At 34.1% G+C, this 10388-nt stretch overlaps 2 protein-coding genes across 16 annotated transcripts in view; one reads left to right on the forward strand and one right to left on the reverse strand.

Moving 5' to 3' along the window:
• The window catches only part of LOC124532110 (disks large 1 tumor suppressor protein), a 29847-nt gene extending 23469 nt beyond the window's left edge, over positions 1-6378 (forward strand). For 11 of the 15 annotated variants that reach the window (XM_047106794.1, XM_047106796.1, XM_047106795.1 and 8 more), the window contains 6 exons: positions 729-797; positions 2307-2456; positions 2830-3002; positions 3427-3536; positions 3621-3712; positions 4305-6378. In XM_047106794.1, coding sequence (XP_046962750.1) covers positions 729-797; positions 2307-2456; positions 2830-3002; positions 3427-3536; positions 3621-3712; positions 4305-4411 — 701 coding nt within the window. In that variant the 3' untranslated portion in view covers positions 4412-6378. The remainder of the gene's footprint in view (positions 1-728; positions 798-2306; positions 2457-2829; positions 3003-3426; positions 3537-3620; positions 3713-4304) is intronic. The other 4 variants (XM_047106799.1, XM_047106798.1, XM_047106808.1 and 1 more) reach the window with 1 other exon arrangement.
• Positions 6379-8993: 2615 nt separating this feature from the next.
• On the reverse strand, positions 8994-10234 carry LOC124532010 (60S ribosomal protein L9). Its single transcript, XM_047106628.1, has 3 exons — positions 10168-10234; positions 9716-9964; positions 8994-9348 (listed from the first exon to the last, which is right to left on the reverse strand). The coding sequence occupies exons 2-3, from the start codon at positions 9954-9956 to the stop codon at positions 9017-9019; spliced, it is 573 nt and encodes a 190-aa protein (XP_046962584.1). The 5' UTR covers positions 9957-9964; positions 10168-10234; the 3' UTR covers positions 8994-9016.
• Positions 10235-10388: the final 154 nt, after the last annotated feature.

Here is a 10388-nt window from a genome sequence, read left to right on the forward strand (position 1 = left end):
CTACCTTAATGTTATTTAAATTGGATCGGTGTGAGTAAATTAACGCTTGTAGTGTCTATGGAAAGCATGATGATGCTTCATAATTAATTATAGTAAATTTAGTAATATAATTTGGAGTAGGTAAATGCGTAATATGATTGTTGCTTCACGAAATGGCGTACCGGACGCGAGAGAAGTATTGTTACACACTATCTTGTGGTTAGAATTATTGTTTGTTACAAATCTGAAAATGTCTTAAGTCACATAACCGTCAAATTCTTTCGAACTGTAACGACTGCCTTTAAGCCAATACGAATGTATTGTAGAATATGTTATACAATTAATGTACGGTTGTGTGATGTCGGGACATGCCGGTTCCATGTCGCTAGGTGTGTAGTGCAGCGAGCACACGGTTTGGTTTGACACACGTTCGGCCGCCGTCCTGTGCTTCTAGTTGCCTGACCGGAGCGAACGTGTCGCACCCACCATCGTATCTTGTATACCTACATTATTTTTTGTTTATCCTTTGTGTTACGTGAGCTGCTCATCAAGTAGACCGACGTATGTACTTACGCTAAAACCTCACGAGTACTATCGGGAGCTTTGATTATTAATTTCAAAATTTACAAATCCGAAAGATCGCTACATAAAACAAGTCAGTAAACAATTTTCTTCTCCATGACACGGACCCTTTGCGAAGTACAGAATATTTTCCAATATGTATATAACGTGAATTTTTCTACGTGTAGGGGAAATCTTGTACCGAGTGGAACTTCCCATGATGGAGGAGATAACGCTCATATATCTCGAGGACGAGAGTAAGTTTTGGGAGTGAGGCGTAGCTTGCGAGTGCCGTAGTCGATACCTTACCTCCCGCATTCTGCCGCATTCTGGTTATGATCATCAATTAGAAATGTAGTTTTCATTTCAATAACACTCGATTTTTTTATATTATTTGTCATATTTTTATGTTTAGTTTTTTTTTCTAATTCATACAACGCGACGATTCTAATAGCCTCTTCGCACACGAATATATCCATCGAACCCACGAAAGTTTTATTCACTCACAAATAGATGTGACGTCGCGCTCTCTAGTCTTAACGACGGGTCGCCGGCGTAGACTTTAAATTTGTCATTATTAACTTGTGAAGGGAGAGTGGGCCACTGGAAGCACACGAGGACACTAGAGCCGCCTCTATCACACCACTTGATGCTTGAGGCGCCGCGCATGCTCGCACGACTGTACGCGCTTTGCCTTAGACATACATACGTCACGAGCATGACCACAACAATGTATCGACCTACCGACAAACACCATTCGGGCTTCAGAATTAATCTTCAGATTTATTGTGTTGGTTTATTTCAGAACTTAGATTTTGTGTCGCTTCTGATGTTTAGATACGCTATAAATATCTTTTTTAGCCTATTAGTTTCAGGTTATATTTCAGTGGTGTGAAACATGCTTATCTATGCAGAAAGATTGAGTCAGAATTAACAACTATACGTATTTCATATTTATTAAGAGTAACTTAATTACCCCGTGCCATAATACGTTAAATTTTTAATTCTGGCCGATACGAAAATGGTTTATACAGTTGCCATCATTTTGTAAAGCATGTCTTTTATTCGCTGATTCGTCTTATGTTATGATTACATTATTTCGATGTCAAACATTTTTCGTACATTAAAACAAAACCAAATTACCTCAAAAAGGTAAGGAAAGTGAAAAACCGGAGAAATTACACAAAAAAAGATTTGTAATAACTTTGGTAATACAGATATGGAGATTATCCGTAGTTAGTTGTATTATATTTTATATTGTAATATAGTAAAGTAATCTTACTAGACTTAGACTTTATGGAATAATGCTAAGAAAAAAGTCATGCAATTTAATCATTACTTGTATGTTTCTTTGACAGTACAAATAATGATCAAATCGCGACTTTATTTTGCTTTATGTATTAGCACTGAAATTAGTTATGAAAAATATCTGATTTATTTTATAATCAATACTGCACATGATATTGTTAGTAATTTTGTATAGCAATTAATCATAGAGCACGTTCGCACGATTAAACCAAAGATGTATAAAATCAAATTATCATTGAAAATATTGTATATTTAAAATGTAATGGAAATTTGCTAGAGTTCTTATTTGTATAGGTTAGTCGCTTTAAAAATATGCTCAAATTAAAATTGTTATCCTTATTCATACAATCCAAAGGTAAATTGTTAATAATATAGCAATACTTTCAGTAAATATTCATTAGTTTGCAAAGAAATCATGTAAAGAAAGAGGTTTTATATTGTTTGTTTTATGTTTTCAGGTCAGGACGAAGCCGTTTTGTCATACGAAACAGTTCAACAGTTAACTATTAGTTACACGAGACCAGTAATAATATTGGGTCCACTCAAAGATAGGATCAACGATGATCTTATATCAGAGTTCCCTGACAAGTTTGGAAGCTGCGTGCCTCGTGAGTAACGTAACGTAACGTTACGTAAATTTCGTATATCTACGGCCTCAAATTACATATTCCAAAAGATTTAACTTTATGATTATTATTATTAGGTAACAATATCATACGAGTACTTTTTTAAATTTATTTTTTGTGTATCCAGCATAATACAGCAAGCTACACAGACAAAACGAATCTTTACCATATTTAGAGCTTTAGAAATTATTATTGTTTAAATATCAAATGACCAAGAAGCTTATGTTGATTCTTAGTAAACATTTTAAAATCAAAAAGTGTTCTAAGAGGACTTCATGTACGAATATGTATGTGTAAAGTAGACTATAAATGTACGAACGCGATAATTGTTAACAATAAAATCGGCCACCAACAGATACGACCCGGCCGCGGCGGGACTACGAAGTGGACGGCCGCGACTACCACTTCGTGGGCAGTCGCGAGCAGATGGAGCGCGACATACAGAACCACTTGTTCATCGAAGCGGGCCAGTACAACGACAACCTGTACGGCACCTCCGTGGCCTCCGTGCGGGAGGTGGCCGAGAAAGTACGTCACGTTGAATCCGCCATCGCAACAATACGAGCCTTATTTGTTACAAACAAAACAACAACAGCCTGTAAATTCCCACTGTTGGGCTAAAGGCCTGTCTCCCATTGAGGAGGTTTGTAACATATTCCACCACGCTGTTCCAAGGGTTGGTGGAATACACATGTGGCAGAGTTTCTATGAAATTTGTCACATGCAGGTTTCCTCACGATGTTTTCCTTCACCGCTGAGCACGAGATGAATTATAAAGACAAATTAAGCACATGAATCAGCGGTGCTTGCCTGGGTTTGAAACCCGCAATCATCGGTTAAGATGCACGCGTTCTAACCACTGGGCCATCTCGACTCATTATTATTTTTTATAATAATGAGTCGAGATGTTATTTGCTACACTATTTATTAAATCACTTACTTACATTTTCAGGGCAAACATTGCATTTTGGATGTAAGCGGTAACGCTATTAAGAGGTTACAAGTTGCGCAACTCTATCCCATTGCCATATTTATTAAACCAAAGAGTGTAGAGTCTATAATGTGAGTAGAACCTTCATATTAGTTATCATCTCAAATCAAAAAAATATTTGAAAAAAATATGCTATTATATTTTTATCATTGCAGGGAAATGACGAAGCGAATGACCGAAGATCAAGCGAAGAAAACGTACGAACGCGCTCTTAAGATGGAGCAAGAATTCGCCGAATATTTTACTGGTAAAGCATTAATCATTATACATCAGACTTGGTGGCAGGACTTTGTGTGTGTCTAAGTAGATATCAACCACTTATCAGATATTCTTCTGACAAACAGCAATACTTATTATTGTTGTATTTGCTGAGTGAGCGAGTGTAACTACAGGTAAATGGGACATAACATTTTAGTTCCCAATTTCTTACAGCAAAATGTCTATATTTATTTCATTCCTTTATTGTGCCCCTTCTCCGATCATTTTTAGAATTGATCCATCGTCAGTACCTTGCAGCTGAACCTAAATTTTGCTATTTTACGAATATATGTATCTTATAATTTTTATTATTGATTAAAAACAATAGGTGAGTACTAATTATATTGAATAGAGGTGCTAGGTGCAAATCGTTGAGCTAACCTCAACGATTTGAACTAATATATATTAGTTAATGATACTATAGTCGAACCCACCTCACGCGTCCTGCATGGCTAAGGAGTATGTAACCAGAATTATTTGCTCAAGCAGCAATCTGTAATGTAGCCATTGAATCTCATGACATTGTCCTAACCTCAACGATTTGCACCCCACTTGCACACACTGACCCCGGCCTGTTTCAGCCGTGGTGACGGGCGACACGCCGGAGGAGATCTACGCGAAAGTGAAGGCGGTGATCACGGCGGAGAGCGGGCCCGCCGTGTGGGTGCCGCGCCGCGACCCGCTGTGAGCCGCGCGTGCCATACGCACCGTTTGACTCTAATTCCTGTACCGTTTAGGGTATTGCACAGAAACTAGGCCGAAGACCGTCATGTGAAAATTTAGATTATCCCTTATTTATTTCCTTCAAACTTGACTTTTCCTTGAGGCGTACGATGATAAAAGAAGATTTTAATAAATTTATATTCGAATTAGTTACGACAAAATTGACGAAGTTCTGGTACCGACTCGTTCGTCCGCTTTGGTATGTAGATTATCGATTAGTTAAAAGCAATACGTTCAATGAATTTAGAATCTCCTAAACTTCGTGATCGGGTATTCGCCGTGGAACGAGTGAAGCAATATAAAGCCGAGGTCGACACTCGCCTCATCTAAGCAATATATCGTTTCTTAGGATCGAAGCGCTATAGATAGTCACGTATTTTTTAAATCTGTTGATATAGCGATAAAATTTTATAAAAATCGCTGGATAGACCTTCTATCAATCGTAGCATAAATTACATCTCCAGAAACGGTTCCAGCTATTTAACGTGATAACAGTTTTATAATACAAAGCTTTCACTGTAGTATATTATGCTTGTGTTTATTGTGCTAATCATTAATCTAGCGTTTATATTTCTTCAAATAGTATGTTTGCATGGTGTAATAAAAATATTTATTGACAAAACAAATTATATGCTTCAATTTAATGTAAATGAATTGTATATTGTAGAAATAAAAAATGATATTGTTCATGTTAATTTGTTAACTCAGATTGCTAGAGTAAATTGTGAATTTTCGCCAGCATTATCAAATAATATATAAAAATCTTTATTATGTACACAGATAATAAAATATCATTATCGATTTAAAAAAATGTGCACTGGATGATACAGTAAAGTATGACATAATATATATTAGTTATAAAGATTATTATGATACTATAGTCGAACCCACCTCACGCGTCCTGCATGGCTAGGCTAAGGAGTATGTAACCAGAATTATTTGCTCAAGCAGCAATCTGTAATGTAGCCATTGAATCTCATGACATTGTGCATACCGAAGTCCCTTTAACACTTACTTAGACGAGGTGCGAAGTTGTTTGTTGATCATTTTTATAGTAAGAAATTGTGTTATACGGCGTGAAATGTCTCACCAATCGTGTTTGACATTAATTTACTGAGAATTTTATTTAACAACAGTATGCCCATCTGCAAATATGGCAATATACGCGAGCACTTTCTACTTAAGATAATCTTTGAACACCAAACTCGTTTATTGATAAGTGCAATGAGTATTTTTAAAAATATTACAATTGATTACTATCGCTTGTACTTAAATTATTAAAATTATATTATAATATTATTTTTACTTTATAATAATGCCATGTTAACGCAATTTAGAAAATATTAATTTGCATGACAAATATTCATTGATTTTTAATTAATGAAACCGCGACAAACTGTTCCGTTTTACTTATATGACAATCATTGTTTTGTGCGTACTTTCATACTACCAAAGATATTCAGCAATTTGTTGCATGGAAAATTGACAAATGACTACTTAACAAATGTATGAATGTGTCTTCGTCGTTGTAGTTTACTTCAAGATCTTTGTAAATAAATAAACATTTTAATCACTGTATGTAAAACATACAACAATAAGTTATGAAAGTCAATTTATTGAATATATTATTTTGAATATAATTTCTTAATCAATGTGTATACCTGTCAAGTTACAATTAAGTTTTTACACTGATTTATTAACAAATGCGTATGTTTTAATAGTTATTTATTTTATTGTGCTAAGTAGGTATTCTATTAAATTAATGGAATGTGTTAAATTTGTGTATATTAATAAATTGTAAGTATTAATAATGTTTTAACAACAATCTAACTGAAACATTATCAAAATCCATATTTGCAGATGTACAATGTTTATCAGTTAGTGATGTTCAATAGACTAGTTTGAATAAAATTATTTACGTTGAAAATTCAATCAGTGTTTTTTTATGTCCTAATACTCTGTATAACGTTACGTACATAACTGCATAATGTTTAAAGTAAAAAGGTACTGTTTGACACTTATATAGCAAATATTATCTTTTTACACCTTTCCACTATATTTTACTTGTTTTAATGGGTTTCCTGTGTGAAAATGGCAAGATACATACATAGCAGGTAAAAATACTCATCTTTATCTATTAAATATATATTATGAAATTTAAAAAAAAAGTATTCGGTAAAAATACAGAAATCAATGAAGTCGATGCTAATGCGCCACTTCAGCAATATAAATATTAAAAAACCAGGCAAATGTGTTTCGGACTCATGTGGCTGAGCTTTCCCTACCTAGGGACTGCAGACTCAGTTTTTTTCAGTTTTAACTTCATATGCGTTCCTGAGAAAAGGGCCATAATGGGCAGACATACTGACCACGAACCGATCTTATTAGTTTTTTTTCCTCTAGAGTACCCTAGTAGAGTAGAGAACCCTAAAAATTATCGAACTCATTCAAGTTTATGTCGTCTGTCACCAAATGAAGCAATACTAATACAATATCGGACAAACTACGTGCTGGTAGATACAAATGGAACGATTATCTAGTACCATTGTTTCATTTATTCTGTAAAATACATTTTCATAATTTCAATTTAATTAATACCAAATTTTATTATAAATATTTCAACTATATTTACATAAATTACATACCACCTTTTTTTTGAAGAGGCAACTCTCCAACTAAACATAGTGTAAAAACTCGTCAAGTATGGTCCTTTTGTAGCGCTCTATTTCCACGACATTTATAGTATGTGTGAATCTTCTTTTCGACTTCACGATGTGGTCAACGTGCAATGTGTGAAAGGGAATCGCAACTTCCTCTATATAAGCGCCTGGCCACGGGAAATTCGCGGATGCGAATATTCGCGTGGCTAGGCGGTAACAATCCCTCTCGCGTATTATTTTCTTTCTTTTTTTTTAGAGGAAGCATTCTCCTTATTTAAAATATTATACTATAAATTTTAATACTATATAACATATAGTTCCTAATATATACTTTCAAACGAGAAAATCAACTATGAAACTTAACAATCGATCTGTGTGGGTCATAATTAAGTTGTAAGCGCGTACTTGTTGGATTGGTTTATCCCTGGCTTCTGAGATGTAAAAACGCTTTTCCAGTAGGTGTCGACGAAGTTTGTAGTTAAACTCTAATATTCAATTGACAATCACTATACTTTCAAAATATAACTTTAAACTCTAAACAGACTTTCCAAAAACACGCTTCCCGCGTTCGCGTCTCCAAGGTGGCCGTTCCGAATGCCTCGCGGCATGCAAGCGGCCACCAATGTGGCCAGTTGATAAAAACATTGTACTAGTAAAACTACCTCACATTTCCCGCAATTATTAAAGAAAACCTTACAATAGGTTATTGAAAACGGCCGTAAGTGAAGTGCGGAGATAGATACAAGATAAGTAAACATTATTTAAACCATTCTCATGTTCCTCCTGACTTATTTCGGTCACAAGAGGTCGCAGGCCACATTCGTAATCCTTTACGATTGGATATTCGTTAGTCATCGTTGTTGTAAGTGATCCTGTCTGGATAGCACTCCTGTGGCCAATATAGAAGGTATCCCTCCCGCACTGTCAAATCCAATATCACTGGAAACTGGAAAGAGCGCAGACCCATCAGATTTACATGACTTTGGAGATATGGAATGTTGTCACTCATCTTACAGGGACTGGTACTAAGATATAAAAGAAAAACCCGAACACTATTAGCCAATCCTGGCTTTTAATCCAGGCCTTTGTGATCTGCTTTATTTTTAAATTAAAAAATAATAGAACTATTTGTGGTAGCAAATAGAAATATTCGTTTTCTTTCATTGCAATTGGTTCAGTATGACCTAAAGTTATTTAAGAGTATATAGGTATATAACAATATTAAATAATACTCTTTGATATCGCTTATTAATAATGAAATAATTATTAAAAATATTTTTAGTGAGTACTGAAACCTTCATAAAAAACCTGTAATTAGCAATAAGTGCTTTTTTGAGGATGCATCATCATTATTATATCTATAAGTTATACAAACCATTTTTTTTAAATTACTACATAATACTTCATTTTTTGATATTTAAATTATTATTCCTTATTAATTATTATAAAAAAAACAGTTCAACACGACAACATTCACTATACACAATATAACACAACATTATATAGACTAGCACTAAATTTGAGCAAATCACAGTTCACTTTCCCTCATCTCCTATAGCAAGAATGATAGCAATCCAACATGACAAGGCTTCAAGTGCAGCATAAACAACTGACAACTATACTTGCTGTCTGAGATACAAGTGTTAACCACTCTAATTTAGTTTAGGGAAAACATTAAAGATATAAATCTCTCACATGTGCTAATCTAACACTGGGCTATTATTAATGCTTCTTCTATTTGAAAAGGATTAAAAATTATTTCCAACTGAATACTAATAGGGTAATTGTTTAAATTATAAGCTCACCATTATTGAATGAACTTAAAACATGAAGAAGTAACCTATTATTAGAATCAAAACAAAATTAATTAGTAAATAAAAGATTTCGTTCAGCTTAAAACTTTAATGATCTTATATCTCATCCATTACAACAGTTGTCTTCTCGGACACATATAGACCGTCCAAGAACTTTCTGATGTCCTTATTTTTGACAGTTGTGGATTGTTGAATGAGTGCTGCTGAACTAGAAACATCTTCGAGTGAGTTACCTTCAATGATAAGTTCATCTTTCTGTTTCGGGGAGTTGACAACAGTCACACCTGGGGCCATCTTTACCCTTCTGATGTACTTCTCTCCAAGGAAGTTACGGATTTCGATAACTGAATTGTTTTCAGTGGTGACACAGTTGATGGGGAAATGGGCATATACAGCACGCATTTTGTATTGGAATCCCTTAGTGACACCTGCAAAGAAAAATGGATGTGAATAGATGTTTAAATACTTTCTTGACCTCTTTTAAATTATTATGTTTACAGTGACCACTATTGCAAGGTAAATATCAGTTAGTAAGTAGTATTAGGTTAATATTCATAAACCTGATTCCTTTAAAAAAACTACATTATTCCTATTCTAGTGACTTGTCAATAAATTAATTTACAATTCATAACCTAATTCTAATTCAGCTTAGACCGTATCTTTCAAGGAAAACAGAACAAAATATATAAAAAAGAGAAGCAGATTGTAGCAACACACTTTAACGTTCTATGTTATATTAAATATAGGAACTTTAAAATTTTAGACTAACTTAAAAACAAAATCTACACTACGTACCTTTAATCATGTTCTCAACGTGGGAACATACTGTTCTTACAGCAGCAAGTTCCTTCTTGGATCCGAACCATTTTTCCACTTTCAATAACCGAGGGTTCACCATGCGAATGTCCACAGCTAAATGTTTAAAGTTTCTTTTCAGCACTCCTCGGGGACCTTTCACTGTCACTAGTCTTGATTTCACATGAACAGTCAACCCCTCAGGGATTTTCACTTTTTGATTAGCAACGATTTGCTTCATGCTGAGGCCTAAAAATATAAAACATTGATCAACATAACCTATCCGATTTTGTCATTGGGGAATATTGTTTTTATTGAAAAACATTGAAATATTCCCCAAAACTTATGTGCGGTATATTGTTTAATTGAAATCTGCATCACAACACAAAAATTAATATAACTTTTAAAGGATTCTTTTCGATTTTTTCTTTCAAATTATAGAAATAGCTTACTTTCAGTGACACAGAGAGCCGGAAAAGATCGTAAGGTGTTGCCAGATTGACAGTGTTCTAAAAATAAATCGATTATTTTAATGAAATCGAAATTTAATCGATTATTATGAAATATTATTAAGTTTCTTGAAAGGTTTTAAAAGTTATAAAAATATTTCTTAGAGTTTGCATAAATTCCAATAGGGAATCATTACATATTTCTTATAAAATAAGATTCCCCG

Source organism: Vanessa cardui, chromosome 8, assembly GCF_905220365.1.
Source record: "Vanessa cardui chromosome 8, ilVanCard2.1, whole genome shotgun sequence".
NCBI lineage: Eukaryota > Metazoa > Arthropoda > Insecta > Lepidoptera > Nymphalidae > Vanessa > Vanessa cardui.

What these genes read in the sequence shown, in the direction of transcription:
- LOC124532010 (XM_047106628.1), bottom strand. Translation starts at nt 9,956, where the DNA reads ATGAAGCAAATCGTTGCTAATCAAAAAGTGAAAATCCCTGAGGGGTTG. An exon ending in CGTTGAGAACATGATTAAAG is followed by an intron (nt 9,349 to 9,715) that starts GTACGTAGTGTA and finishes TTTTCTTTGCAG; the next exon opens with GTGTCACTAAGGGATTCCAA.